Consider the following 16,392-nt stretch of genomic DNA (forward strand, 5'->3'; position numbering starts at 1 on the left):
CAGGTCTAATTTTTCAATCAGAAAAGTCCCTTAAAACAATACTTACCATTTCATAAAAAAGTAAAGCCATGTCCATGCAAGTCCTTGGAGAAATGGAAGGTAGCGCCTCCACTATCCGTAACCTTGGCACTAGATGGGAAAGAGTGGTTAGGTCTATGCCTGGTCATCTTTGTACTGAGCGTAACAAACTTCTACAGATGATAGAAGAGACTAAAACAAGTACGTTTTATTAAATAACCATAGCTCAGAAATTTATAATTGAGGATGTTAAGGAAGTCACGAGGACCTGTATCTCAAAGGAACACTGAAGCAAGTGAAGATCTGGATTGGCTGCAGTGGAGCCATCGGAAGGCCTGTTCATTCTCCTGACCTCACTCCTCCTGACTTTTGTGTGGGGGCATTGGAGAACCTAATGTATGAGACTCCAATCGGAGGAAAAGCTCATTGCTTGGGTGCTTGCAGCTGCTTACTCTCTACAGCACATGCCTGCAGTCGTTTGAACATGTACGACAGCAAAGGCTGGATTTTGTAAAGTATTATAGTTAAAACGAAATGCAGTAGTTTTATTCTCAATCATGTCAAAAACTACTTCAATTATTAATTGCTAACCTATGATTAGTTAATAAAACATATTTATATCATCCGTAGAAGTTTTGAGTATTGAATTTTGTTACACCTGGCAGATCAAGGTAGAAAGTTATTAATATGTATCTCAGGGTTACTGGCTGTGAAGACAGAAGCTTCCAACATTAAAGATGAGAAAATATTTTGACTGATGCTTTCACAGCCCAAAAGAATGGACATGACAAGTTCTTTTAGCATTTATCCCATGTGAAAGAAGGAAAGACCTTACTCCAATTCTTCAGAAATAAACAATGGCCAGCCATTAAAGCCCAAGTGTTGTATAGAAGGATAATTGACACATTTCACACTGTCGTTCAGCAGTCAGAGAGCAGTGTTGAAGGTAAGTGTCTGCTGCATGCTCTGCACTTTATTAACACACTGCTGCACTTGTCTGCTCTACTTAGTCAACACAATCACAACTGCTAACCAACACTTTTATTTGTAAATTACTGGTGTTTTTCCTCTGTACACATCTGTGGGTTTGTATAAAGGTTATCCTGTTAAGTGCAGAAATATGCCAGAGAAGTGATTTCATTTCTTGTTTGTTGTTTCTAAACACTGGTGAATACTCTAGAGTCCTTGTTATCGTCAGTCTTCATTTGTTACCTCATTTTTGTGACTGGCTGATATAATTATTTTCAGAGTAAGAGAGCACCAGTGTAGCTTTTCTTCATGAAATAGTTTCCCAGGAATGTTAACAGTTATTTTCCACCAAGAAGATTACAGCCTCGCTCTCGACAGTGGCTCCTTGTTCAGAGGGCTCCGGGCCAGGGACACACAACACACCACGTAGGGTGGGCATCTGGTCGTAAAACGTGGCTAAGTCCACGAGTGCCAAATTGGTGGGAAGGCCTGACTTGGTGGAGAAAGAACATGGTGTAGTCTGTCATTGTCAATAGCAACTACAAGAGCCAGGCTGACGGGTTCGATCTTGGCCCAGCCCGGTGGTACTTGAAGGTGCTCACGTACGTCGACCTGGTGGTAGTAGATTTATTGACACATACAAGAACTCCTGCTGAACAAAATTACGGCACCTCAGCATTTCCAAAAACCATAGAAAGTGGTCAGTGGGACGTAAAACCTATAACATTATTATTGGGTGTGTATTTCATGTGGTAAGTTGGCTGTATAGAACAAGGAAGAACCACATTGCTTGGTATCCCATGAATCTGGAGGGAATTGAGCTATTATTATTTATAAGCTTCATGTCCGTATTGATTGGTATCACTATATAGAAATAATATGAATCACCACCTTATCAATACACTATTTTATTTACTACCAAACTGGTAAATAGGGTCAATACCGGTTTCGACCCCTAAGGAGTCATCCTCAGTTGACACATATAAATATCTATAAAAACATCACATATAATAGTTAAAGTTTAAAATTGATGTGTCGTTAGTATACTGGTAAGTACATATGCATGTATTATGGAATTTATAAGTTTGTTCTATTAGAGCTATTATGTAGATTTTCTGTTTCTTTGTAAACAGTATCAAAAGTATTGTATTGGATGTGGTTCATCCATTTGACAAAATGCTAGTGGATTGAATATGTACATTTGCTGAGAGGTACATGCTATTCTATTTTACAATTTTTGTTTTACATAATATGGGGTAAAATTATTACATTTGCACATATATGGTGATATTAGGTACAATGTAGGGTGTTAAAGATGTAGTGGTTGTAAGGTTTACTGATTCACTTGTTTAGTTCAGTTAAATACATAATGACCTTGTTGGTTTGAATTCTTATGATTAAAATATTGGTATGTAATACCTAGTTAACATGAATCCTTAATATTAATATATAAGTTTGTAGCACCTCTTATTCCCGTTTTCAGTCTTAAAATAGAATTGTGTCTTGACACTTTATTTTGTTAGACATATAAAAGTCTTGTTAAAATAAAACTTTGGGGCTAAAACCGGTATGAAATACCTATTTAAAATACATTAGATAATGGTATTGATATGTGGTGCTATGTGCATATTCAAAAAATCTAAATGAAATATAAATATAAATTGGTGACAGTACTGTAGGTTGTTGTGTTGTAGTTAACGGCTGGTCCATTAAAAATATATATGTTTACTTGAATAGGATCGATCACATGCTGTACGCATTACGAGTGAAATTGCATAATATATTATAGTAATAACTGGTAATTTTGTAGGATACTGCTGTTGTAGTTGGAAATCTTGAATATCATTGAGAAAATGTTCTCATCTTGTCGCGTGTCGAATACAGGTTGAGTAGGTCACCATTAAGAGATGAAGTGCATATTGGATGTCGTATATCTAAATTAGGTTGTACGTTGGTTGTATCGTGGAGACGTGTTGTAAATTAATATATCTGTAAGTAGAAATAATAAGTGTGTGAGATAATGTATCGAAAGAATGTAGTGGCAAGTATATATCGTATTACTTACGTTGGCTGTTGGGATCGTGTGCTCTGTATGGCTGTCTGTTGAGATCTGTAGCGTGTTGCTCTGAGGTTATAGTTTACGGCGGTAGAGGGGAGGCTTGAAGGGATGGGTGGAGCGCTTGTAACGGGAGTGGGATTAAAGGAGGGGAGGTCTTGGAGCGGTAGATTTGTATTTATGGATTTTTGTTTATCTATTCTTTTTAAATAATAATCTTTCAGGAGGGGAATAACTGTATGAAAAAGAATATTATTTCTGTCTATGTTATCGTTCAAGTTGGAATTTGGATTAACGTATTTGTCTAAGTTTATATAGAATTCTTCTAGTATACTGAGCAAGGGGCTTTTTGGGTTTATTTTGAGGATTTGCATATCATTACTGATGTCTGTAAACTTATGTTTCTGATCGTTGATGTGTTGTCCCATGGCTGAGAAGTGTCTATGTCTAACGGCATTTACGTGTTCGTTGTATCTTATTGAAAAACTTCTACCAGTAAGCCCTACATAACTGGCTTGGCAATCATTGCATTTTAGACGGTACACTCCTGAGTGGTTGTATTTGTTTATGTTATTGACTGATTTAGAATTGTATAATATGTTGGTGTTATTGCGTGTAGTTTTGTATGCTATTTTTAGGCCTTGTTTTTTGAAAATGTTGGTTATGGGGTGTATATGGTTATTGTTGTAAGTGAATAGTGCGTATTCTTTTTTATCTTTGGTGATTCTGGTTAACTTAGTTTTTGGTTGGTTTTTTACTTTGTTGATGATATGGTTTATCATTACTCTTTTATAACCATTTTGTTTGGCTATTTCATGAATTATGTTTAGTTCTTTGTTCAAATCTTTCTTTGAAAGTGGAATGTTATATGCCCTGTGTATCATGCTGTAGTATGCAGCTTTTTTGTGAGTGTGTGGGTGGGTGGAGTCTGTTTTTATTGTATTTGATGTATGGGTAGGCTTTCTGTATATGTTGTATGTTAGATGATTATTATGTCTGGTTATAGATATATCCAAGTAGTTTATGGTATTGTTGTTTTCGGTTTCCATAGTAAATTTTATGTGGGGATCTATTTCATTCAGTTGTTCCAAGATTGTATTTTCGTTTGTGTGTCTATTGTCCATAATTATGAATACATCATCGACAAACCCGCACCAAAGAATGATATTTTCTATTTTTTGGATTTCTTGATGTTCTAAATGGTCCATATATATATCAGCTATTATGCCTGATATTGGCGATCCCATGGGCAATCCTTTTTGTTGGTAGATGGTGTCATGGAACCTAAAGTAATTGTATACTAACGACACATCAATTTTAAACTTTAACTATTATATGTGATGTTTTTATAGATATTTATATGTGTCAACTGAGGATGACCCCTTAGGGGTCGAAACCGGTATTGACCCTATTTACCAGTTTGGTAGTAAATAAAATAGTGTATTGATAAGGTGGTGATTCATATTATTTCTATATAGGGAATTGAGCTGTCAATGGTGTCTTTATTTTACAAGTGTAGAGCAGCAGTAGCAGCAGCATCACTCAAGCTACAGAAAGTTGGCTGATCAAATGTGCGCCCTACTCAACGTCAAATAGCTATTTCACTACCAAAAACTTATCTGGCAATAAAGGCAAAACTCAAAGTGATGTCCCTCAGCTCTCAAAAATATTTGGTACCTGCTAAACAGGTTGGTGAATCTCATTCTGTGTGATGTCTGTTATACCTTGTTCCCTCTAGTTCTTCCCGTGTAAGAGTTGTTGGCACCAAGAAATTTATGAATGAATTGGAACTGGCACTCTTGGACAGATGAATACTTCAAATAGACTACCAGAATAAATGTCATAATGCTATAGCATTGGCAGTGGTTGTCCACTCTTGCTAAAGTCAAAAAGGTGACTTAATCATCCACTCAGCTGTCGGCCTACGACTAGCTGGTTGGATTCTCAAATCGTTACACGTTGTTTTGTTCATTTCTGAGTGTCATGACTGCATAACTACATTTCTTAACTCGATCTCTAACTGGTATCAGTCATTGAGAAGGTCTGGAGCAGAGTTCGTTGGCATGGGCATGTCCAGAGACCTGCAAACAGAGGACGACCTGTACCAACAGGAAGATAACATAGTGAATTTAAACTTGCTGACTGCATGGCAGACACTCCATGTTGTATGTCAGTGTGTTATTGTGGCACGGTTGGTGTAAACCGGTTTATTATGCCATCTGATAGAGTAAAATAGAACATTGAAATTGATGTGCAGGCAGCCTAAGTTAAAACGCATGGGCATGGTACCTGTGGTCACCGTCTATTCTCTCTGTATTCAGAAAATATTAGATTTATAAACTTTATTTCACACATCGAGCGAGTTGCCTAAACGGTTACTTACATCGAGTTCAAACTCCATTGTTAGAAGCCTTGAAAATGGTTTTACTTTCATACTAGGCAAATATTGGGGTTGTACTTCAATTAAGGTCATGATTGCTTCCTTCCCTATCTCATCGTCACTAAACGACTTAAACCAGCATCACCAAATGACTTAAACAAGTTGGTGCTTTCTTAAACCACTTATAAAATACATATATTTCACATCTTTCAGTGTCCTTCCCAATTCCTTAAGTCTTAAAGCGTCAGACCACTTCCTCAACTCTCCATGTGGAGCAGTGGTAGAGTGTCAACCTCTGGAGTTTGTCAAGAGTGTAGAAGAGCTGACACTCGGTATCATACGACTTTGGTATGTAAAAGCTGTCCAGTGACATGTTTGATGTTCACCCAACATCATTAATTAAAACTCAGCTGATACCATTAGACAATTATTATTACTTCCCCTACAGTTAGTATTAAGAGGGGATGACTATCTCTTTGTTTTTCCCCTTACAACAGTACCACCAGCACAACCACATATAACTACCCATCATTGAAATGTACTGTCAAATGTTAAATTAGACAAAGAAACCCATGACAAGTTCTGGTGATTTACTTAGAACTAGTTCTTTATTTATTAGCTACTGCACAACATTGGTGGATGTGAGATAGAATAAATTAGAACAAGAAAATAAATTATATGTATCTTATATATATTGATTTTCATTTCTCAATACAATAGATTTTTTTGTCCTGCTTCTATGGTAGTCCTGTTAGCATAGCAATAGCTTCCTAGATATAAGAATAGTAAAAATTTTTCAACATCTTAGTGGGTCATTTTTTATTAATATTTTGGGAGCAGTTCGCTCTTGCTGCTTGAAATAGCTGTCCCCGTGGTCCAGAAATAGAGAATCCAACTCGTGGGTTTGATTCTGCTGAGGTAGACAAATTTTTGAAGGGCATGCTGTGGTGCATGCACTCGATGTCCACTCAATTAAATAAACATCCATTAGAGATCCACTGCACTCTTGGATGACAATTCAGCCAGGTGGAAGATATGGGAACTACCCAGAAACTGTTTACAATTAGCCTGCTGGATTCCTTCTGACTTACAATGGAACTGTTTGGGTTGAGCGAGAAACGTGGCTGAATGATGATCGGCTAACTTGTTCTAAATGTAATGGTAATAATCATTTTGCTGTAAAATCAAAGGTAGTGTTTTAATTAATTGATGAAAAATATCTGAGCAGCTCGGATCAGTCATAGAATCTGCGAGAAGTTACTGCATTATGCAGGGGACATCACACAGCCCATTGCTAGACTTACTGATAAGCTGTAGCAGCATGGGCAGGCCTCACTTCGTACAATTAAATTGAAACAAGAAATAAAGTGGTTCAACCTATTCAATACAAAGAAAATAAGAAATGTAAACTTTACATTCTTATTTGATTAAAAGCGGGACAGGTTTTAACCATTATTCTGGGTCATCACCACTCGATTAAATAAAAATATAAAACAATAAGTGAAGGATAAGTCTTTCACTAAAAGCAGTTCAAGAAGCACTATGACACTGTGGGGATTAGCACTGCGTGATGTAAGATCCTAAAATCCAGAAGAAGTCGAAGATCAGTCATTTAAATGAAGCAAGGTGCAAGTTCTTGACGAGCAGCATAACATACGTAATGTCCGGCACTGTGCTTCAAAATGTTTATGAGAATTGGTGAAGAGTTCAGTGAATGAGCCTGCAAATACTGCTAGGTGTCTGTCTGTTAGGTCATCAGCCCAGAGGCTGGTTGGATCCTCAAATAGCACCACCAAAGGTTATTCGGTTATAAGGAAACCGCAAAAACAAATGGCAGCACCAAAATGAGGCGTACTAGGCAAGACGAGGAGTGAGGTAGTTTGCCATTGCTTTCCTCACTGGGTCAGAAAGTGCTATTGCAGCACGACTGACCCTATGAGCAACACATTTCATAACACTCAGATGCACTAGTCGTGCTCTGAATGTCATTACTCAGCACCACCCATACCCCAGCAGCTTCCATATAGTCACAGCCATGGATGAGACTGGGACTTCGGTGGAAGCTACACTTTACTCTGGCCTGTGCCAAGAGATGGATACAAAAGTACTGTATCCATCAAGAAATGGCAGCAGGCAAACTGCTAGGTGTGAAGTTATAATACAATTTAATAAATTTGAAGTTCTAGAATTATATAGAAGTCAAAGATAAGTCACTTACATGAAGTAAGATGCAAGTTCTTGAAGAGCAGCACAACATACTTAATGTCTGGCACTGTGCTTTTAAATGCTAATGAAACTCAGTTAATAGTTTAATGATCAAGCCTGCAAATGCTTCTAGGCGCAAAAATATATAATCCAATTTAATATAATTGGAATATTTATTATGTTTATAAGATCTTGTATGAAAGATTCTTTAGAGATGCAGAACAGTTGACATAAAAAACAACTCTGAAAAGAAAAATTTTAAAAAGCGCAATATTGGAAACATGAAAAATGCATATGCATTGCGTGTTATTTCTTTAAGATAAGAGTTCGGGTGATATTTGAGGTAACGTAAGGTATGAATTTAAATTTGAATGTTGTAATGATCTGAACTGTAGGTGATATAGTATACAGTTCAATTCTGTTTTTTTTTTTTTTTTTTTTTTGTGAGAGGAAAGATGAAAAGAGAAGATAGGATATGGTAATAAATGAGGAGGATTGGTAGAAGATTAATAAAATGGAAGTTAAAAGAAGATAGAATAGAATAGGGAGATAAAGGAGGAAAAGTTTAGGGTGGGTTAGGTGGATGGGTTATTGGAGGTAGAAAACGTGGGTAGGAACTGTGTAAGGCATGGAAAATTGAATTCGGGTTTAGAAATTTAGCATTTTTGAGAAGAAGAATTAGGAAGTCAAATAGAATATTGAGTTTTTCAGAAATGTCGTTTAAATTGAAATTAGTGTTGAAGTATTCGTCAAGGTGAAAAAACAATTTTCAGTTGTGTTTAAAAGGGGGCCTTTGTTATTAAAAGTATTTTTATGTCTTTTTTCAGTATTGTGAAATTATGTTTAAAGTCTTGTATGTGTTATCCTACTGCAGAGAATTTGTTATATTTAATGGTGTTGATATGTTCAGAGTATCTGATATTAAAGTTGCATCCAGTCTGTCCAATGTATGAGGTGCTGCAGTTGTCATATTTGAATCTGTATACTCGTGATTTAGAAGAAGTTTTAGATTTATTTAATGATTTTGAGTTGTGTAATATATCAAGATTTCTGTTATTGGTTCTAAAAGAAATTTTCATATTGTATTTTTAAGAACGTTGGTTATTTTATAAACATCTTGAGTGAAAGAAAAAGTGGAAAATGCAGTGGCTTCGGTGGTTTTAGGATGGTGTTTGAATTTGTTGTTGATAAGGTTTATGAAAGAGTTGTTAAAGCCATTAAATTTAGCAATAGTTTGGATGGTGTTCAATTCGTTATTTAAAGCTTTTTTAGACATAGGGGTGTTGAAGGCACGAAAAATTAGGCTGTTATAAGTAGCACGTTTATGTGCTTGAGGGTGTGCAGAATCCTGCCGTATTGTGGTTGCTGTTTGGGTTGGTTTTCTGAAAATTTTGTAAGTTAAAGAAGAAGGATGTCTAGTTATAGTTAAAGTTTAGAAAATTAAGAGTTTTGTTGTGTTCTGATTCAAGGGTGAATTTAATGTTGGAGTCAATGCTGTTTAGAAGAAGTGTAGAGGCTGCGTTGGTTGATTCTTCATTTAAGATTACTAACGTGTCATCAACATATCTGGCCCAAAAGAGGATATTGGAGAAATTATTATCATCATTAATTTTTGTGTTTTCTAAAAAATAGAGATATATTTCAGCTAGAATGCCTGAAGCTGGTGAACCCATAGCTAAACCATCTTGTTGGTAAATGGTGTTATCAAAGGTGAAATAATTATTGTTGATGACCAATTTTAAGATTGACATAAAGTCTTGAATTTCTAGTTTACTCAGATTACTGAATTTGTTTAAGTTGTTATTTACTATGGGGAATAATTTGGAAATTGGAATACTGGGATACATGTTTACAATGTCAAAAGAATGGAGAGAAAAATTTGGTTGGATGTCAAAGTTCTTTAATTTGTCGATTAATTCAGAAATGTTTTTGATAGATTTATTGGATAAAAATCTATAATTTTTTAGTAAAAATGTTTGGATGAATTTAGAAGTATTATATAAGGGACTGGGTCTGTAATTGATTATTGGGTGGATCGGAATGTTAGTTTTATGAATTTTGGGAAGGGCTTTGGCAGTGGATAGGCCTGGATTCGTGTTTATTAATGTAGTTTTTTCTTGATCTGTGAGGAGAAAGGAAGTGTTTTTTTTTGTTTTGTTTTTTAAGGTTTGTTTGAGTAGATATTGGATTTTAATGGTCGGGTATTTTTTAACTATAGAAAAAGAGGGTTGTTGAAGAAATCTTTAGTTTTAGCTATGTAGTAAGATTTTTCCATTATGACGGTGGTGTTGCCTTTATCAGATTTGGTAATGATGAGATTATTGTCGGTTTTCTTTTTAAGATCTAAGATATGTTTATTGTCATTAATTAAATTATTATTGTTGTTGTTGTTGTTGAGGGAAGGAGGGTTTTAGTTATTATTAATGAAGGGTTTTTCAAGTTTTCTTGTTTACTTCATATCTGATTTCATCTTGTTGTTCTGTCAGCATTTTATTAATGGCTATTTCAGATTCAGTTACTAAATTAGTGGCTGTATTGAGGTTGGGCCAATTATGTTTGAGGCCCTTAGAAAGAATTAAGTTTTCATCATCACTCAGTTGTTTTAGATAAATTTACAGTGGGAGGATGGAATTGTTCCATGTTTACGAAAGGTGTATTAATGTTCTTGACATGATTTTTATGTGGAGAAAAATTGTTCTTTAGATTGTTAAGCTTTTTCTCAAGGGTTTGATGTTTAATTGATAATTCGTGAAATAATTTATTATCAACTTGAGTTAGGAACAGGTTCCATTATGCACTTCGGAGAATATTACCTATTTTTGGGTGTGTTTCATATAATCTGTTGTTTAAACTTGCATCTTGCTTCCTTAAGTGACTTATCTTCGACTTCTATATAATTCTAGAACTTCAGATTTATTAAATTGTATTATAACTTCACACCTAGCAGTATTTGCAGGCTTGTTCACTGAACTCTTCACCAATTCCCGTAAACATTTTGAAGCACAGTGCCGGACATTACGTATGTTATGCTGCTCATCAAGAACTTGCACCTTGCTTCGTTTAAATGACTGATCTTCGACTTCTTCTGGATTTTAGGATCTTACATCACGCAGTGCTAATCCCCACAGTGTCATAGTGCTTCTTGAACTGCTTTTAGTGAAAGACTTATCCTTCACTTATTGTTTTATATTTTTATTTAATCGAGTGGTGATGACCCAGAATAGTGGTTAAAACCTGTCCCGCTTTTAATCAAATAAGAATGTAAAGTTTACATTTCTTATTTTCCTTGTATTGAATAGGTTGAACCACTTTATTTCTCGTTTCAATTTAATTGTGATTCAGTTCAATATGGAACATTATGAAATTTTTATATTTATACCTCAATTATAAGTTAAAACTTCTCTGTCTGAAATTTCATGTATCAGTCATCTGATTTCATTCTCCATGGACACTTTCCGTTTTAAGGATGCCCCCACAAATAAAAATTACAGGCACAAAGAGGCCAAGGTCCACGACTGATTATTCGCTCATCGAACACCTGACTGATGATCTGTACAGGCTGTGGCATTATCGTGCTGGAAATAGACATACTGCTTTTCTTTCTGGCTGCAGTATTGCCACACCAAACACAGGCTTCTTGATTGTGAAGAGGAGTTTCAGAATTGTCAGTGTCCCAGTACCTCAAAATCTGAGAATTCACATACACACTTTAGTGGAAACGAGCTTCTTCCGTCATGATTATAAGAGAAGGATCGACAGTACCATCGTGGAGGGAATGCAGCATCCACTGACAGAAATTTACGCGGGCAGCTGGATCCTGTGGTGTTAACTGACATTCATAAAGATAAAAGTGTTGCATTTTCAGTCCTTTTAATGCTGATTTTTGTGAAATACTACACTCCTGCACCAATTAGTGTGAAGTTTTCCTCGGTCTGGTATCAATTCTTGCAAGCTTGTCCTGTTTTTTTTTTTTTTTTCTTTTTTCTGTTGGCTTTAAGTCGCACTGACACAAATATGTCTTATGGCGATGATGGGACAGGAAAGGGCTAGGACTGGGAAGGAAGCAGCCGTGGCCTTAATTAAGGTACAGCCCCAACATTTGCCTGGTATGAAAATGGGAAACCACAGAAAACCATCTTCAGGGCTGTGAAAATGGAAAACCACAGAAAACCATTTTCAGAGCTGCCGATAATCCTGTTAGCAGCCTCTTTTGTGGTTCTCTCTCCTTTTTTTTTTTTTTTGTTGTTGTTGCTTAAAACAAACTCTGAATCTCACAATTTTCTGAATAACTTGGTTATGTATTGTCTCGAAGGCATTTCAGCACCACGAAAACGACATTGAAATTTGCGGACAGTTCTGTCATGCGATTTCTTTAGGAGAAATATCCGTTGTCCGTACTGTATGTCACCATGCTGATAACTAAAACACATAGTGTAGGAACGTACACTCTACAAGAAGAAATTGCCAAATTCTTGTTAATAATAGTAATCCATTTTGTTATGCTATGGACTGCGTGTACAACATGTTCTGAGGTCTTAAATGATCAGCGTACCAAGTTTCATTGCAATCAAACCCTTTAATACCCAACGTTCCATTTAAAATTTCGGCAACAAACCACTAAGGCCGAATGAGTATTACCATTAAGTTTAAGAAGTCTACCAAGTTCCACTGCAGTCAGTGACAGATGATTGATAGATGTAGAAATCAAAAATACCTTATAAACAACACCCTTGCACACTCAAATATAATCCATGTAGTGTAATAAGGGTGTGTTTTACCAGTAGTTTTAGCCTTGGGATGTTTCATAAAGCATTTGTTTTGGCTTTATTCTTACATTTTGTTTAAACAAATGTTGCACTGTAACTATCATCTTTGTTGTCCTTGTTTCAGTATGAGGCGCGCAAGTTCATTGTCCGTTCTTAGTAACCAACGCATGGAACAGGTGAGTGCACACACATAAACATTACTTTTACTACTTAATATTTTGATGTACAAGTGTGGTTCACTCCAAGTCCACGAGTACTACATACCTGCAAATCCGTCTCGTCTCCAATGTCTTAACAGAGTAGCAAAATCAACTCTATGGTTTAAAATAGGAAAAAGTGTTCTCAATATGTTAGACTGTTGAAAAATGAACTATATCATTTGGCTAGCCTGAAAATTGCAGTTATCCTATCAACCTTCCTGTACTCTTGCAGATAGAAATTTTCCTTCTTTCTCAACACTACAACTTTGGGTCAGTTTTCACCTCCCTCACAATAGTGTCCCATACTTCTTTCTTCTTTACTTTCTCCCACCTACATCCTTTTAAGGTTCCACACCCTCTAGATTTATTTCTTGGTCTTTCTCTCTTTACATCAATAATCTTTTCATGCAGCCTTTTTTTTTTTTTTTTCCACGCGTCCCAACCAAGCCAGTTGCCGAGATTTCACAAATGTAACAATATCTTCTGTTATTTTCTCTTATTTAGAAATTACTCTCCAGCTATTCTCTTCTCCCATATTGGGGGCATAGACTCTGCTCAAGGTTCCAGCTCAAACACACAGAAAGCATTTTCATCAGTGGCTGAGGTGGTCCACAACTGCACCGTACGTCATAACTGGCCGTAGCAATGTTCTGTGAAGCTTTGATTTGATGCTTCTGTACAACAAAGCTCATTTGAGCAGTTTTGTATTGACAATGTACCATAGGCTTTATTACCAAACATTATGTGTTTGTTAACTTTATCTGTTACATTGTTCTCATTATATTAAGAATTATCCTGTTAGTTTTAGAAAGGTAAAATAAATTTGTTACAGTTTCAAACCTCCACACCAAGAATTCATACATTTTTATACACTTAAAAATATTCGCAAGTTGTTGAATGTTTTTGTGACATTTGAAGCCTCTTTTTTTTTTTTTTTTTGACTCAATTTATAACGGATCTAATTGTTCTTTTTCAGGAAGTTCATAAATTTATTTATTCATAAATTAGTTTCAACAGACTGAATTGTTGAATGTGTCGTACACTAAAATTGACTGACCTCAGTTGAGTTCTATAGCTTTGAGATGCTTGTTCCTTACCAGACTTTCCATTCACACAGCTTAGGAGAAATAAATGTCCTCATCAAGATCATAGCTAAACAATTTATTGTCCAGCTCCACCACACTGGCCTTTGATCCAAAGGGTCGATGGTTCAATTCTCAGCTGGGTTGTCTCTTGGTTGTCTCCTGTGGCTCAGAGACTGGATGTTCGTGCCAATTTCAACATCAAATCCTAGGTTGGGTCCCATACTCAGACGTGCAGGTCGCCCTTGGTCATCAACTCGACCTGCAGCAGGCCTCTCCGGAGCCCATATACCATTATTATTGAAACAGTTATTCACAGTTCAGTGGAACTCTCTTTTCCCTAAAATGTTCTATTAATATGTCCTTGTGAACAGAAAATTGGTTTGTACTTGTTATGAGTTCTATTTTGAGGCCTACTGCAAGACAAATGTTGCATATACATGATATACAGGGTGAACAAAAAATGCTACACGTGGAGATCGGCATGCGGTTCCTCGTCGAAATTCACGACAAAAGTTTATCTTGCAAAACCTAGTCCCACCAATAGGTTTAATAGAAATGCGAGTTAAGAAACGAGGCTCTGGCAACGCTGTAACGGCGTGCAGTGTGGCCAAGCACAGGTCGCATGAACTCGGCACTCTGCCGGAGCTGTCTCATTAGCTCAGTGAGATGAGGTAATGCCATAAATGCCAATTATGCAGATGCGCCGATGTTCGAGTCGCGTTCACGCCTTTTTTTTTTTTTTTTTTTCCAGTTAATGTATCGAATTGTATCCAATGTACACCACCACTACGCAATACACTATGTTCTATCTTACCATTACAGTTATCTTTATTTAAATATTCAAACATAACGTGAACTTCTTACAGGCGGAAACGACCACTTTGTTTCGTCCATGGCACAAATAAAGCCAACACGTAGAACATAATAGTGGATACAGTAACATCGTCTCTGTCCAGTGCTGTATAAGGAAACACAATACAGTACACTAGGTAGGCTATACTGGATTGCCCATTATGCAACGCACAATAATTCCATAGTGTACTGTACCCTGATGAGATAGGCCCTAGTTTCATGATTTGATTTTGATATGAGAAATACAGATATATAGGAATATTAAATGAATACAGTGGCAGTTTTGTGTGGACGGGAAAAATTTCGACATAAGCCAGCCGTGATCGCGACTGTCCGGCGCCACAATAAGCTTGTCATTAGGGGGAAAAGGTTTCCTGGTCAGAAGATAAGAGGATTAAATCTAGAGCTCACAACAACAGAATAATGACTACCAGGAAGTAGAAGAGTATATATTTCGGACCAAGGCCGAGCAGATGCATCACCAATACCGAGAATGTGACGTGGCAGTTTTTCCACGCCCGAGGCGTTTGGTGTGGTTACGTTTCAAGGGAGAGATTTCAAACTAACCGAAACGGTGTTGACCAATGAGAAAATATATCACAGGCCCGCAGATAAACCAACATAAGAAAAACTCAGAGTGAACTCCAGTTAGCTTCTCCGATAACAATAATTAAATTATTCCAACCACACAATTGAATAGAGGGGATTTTTGTGATATCGTTCCCATGTTGAATAATGGTAATCGTAATAAATTAAAGTAATGAATTCGTGGAAATGACCCACGCTATATCGCCATTGGTCGAGATGAGCACGCCATCAGGGACGCCGAGTTAGCGCGCGAAAGGTGGAGGACAGAAATTAAGTGATATTTCCATGATCACCGAACGATAGGAGTTCAGAATACGACACATGAATGTGTATCGCCAGTGTATTAAGTGGGATAAAGCAGGAGATCCAAATCCACCTGCATATGCCGATTTAGGAAACCAACCCCCCTCTCCAGGAAATGACCGCGGATGACCCCGGCGGGAAACCAGATCGTCCATAAAAGTCCAGTAGTGGGGCCGCACATCACTCAGTTCTTACCAGTACCCAGTCGTTGGAAGTCACCAGTTGTGACCGTTGTAATGAAGTAGTTGAGACTCTGACACGTTGACTCTATAAGTCAGTACCTCGGGACGTATTCGAAGTCAGTTAGAGCTGAAAGTACGTGAATTATTAGGAGAATGAATACGAACAGTGAAATTATCCATAGTACCGAGTGTGTATAATCAGTACAATTGTATGTTGAAATTAATGAATGTCATGTGTTTAAATAATAAATAACTAACGGAACGCCGATAGTACCTTTGGAAGGCAGTGTGCGGAGCCTGAAGTAAACATCTCAAGATAGACGGTGAATAACTATCCGAGCAGGGAATTATAGGAGCTAGGCGATGATCAAGACGGCTTGAAAATAAACCAGGAAGTGCCGGTTGAAGACGCGATACGCGCCGGTTCAAATGAACGACATTTCGTCGTAATGTGTCACGACGTGTGTTCCGGGCGTATATGAAGAGTATATTGTGCGAGTGTCAGGGGTCTAGGAGCACCTATAAGTGTTTTTTTTTTTGTTATTAATATTTTTGTGTAAAATAGTGTAATAAGGTATTAATCATGGGTAGTCACCCAGAAGTGTTTTATTATGTTAAATTTGTATTGTGCGACATGATGGACGGGTAAATCACCATGGGGCCGTAAGGCCTATATCTCATCCGCTACGAGACAATGGAATTCTACCTAGGAATGAGTACACAATTTTGATATTGGGGAATGTTATCGCGACTAAACGGGGTTCAGTGTAAATTAATTATGGTTACTT

General features: G+C 36.9%; 1 protein-coding gene across 1 annotated transcript in view; it reads left to right on the top strand.

The window, feature by feature from the left end:
- The window catches only part of Klc (kinesin light chain), a 416,901-nt gene that overhangs the window by 384,976 nt on the left and 15,533 nt on the right, over positions 1 to 16,392 (top strand). Inside the window, exon 12 of the mRNA XM_067155490.2 lies at positions 12,519 to 12,570. Coding sequence (XP_067011591.1) covers positions 12,519 to 12,551 — 33 coding nt within the window. The 3' untranslated portion in view covers positions 12,552 to 12,570. The remainder of the gene's footprint in view (positions 1 to 12,518; positions 12,571 to 16,392) is intronic.

The sequence above is a fragment of the Anabrus simplex genome, chromosome 11, assembly GCF_040414725.1.
Source record: "Anabrus simplex isolate iqAnaSimp1 chromosome 11, ASM4041472v1, whole genome shotgun sequence".
In the NCBI taxonomy this organism is placed as follows: Eukaryota; Metazoa; Arthropoda; class Insecta; order Orthoptera; family Tettigoniidae; genus Anabrus; species Anabrus simplex.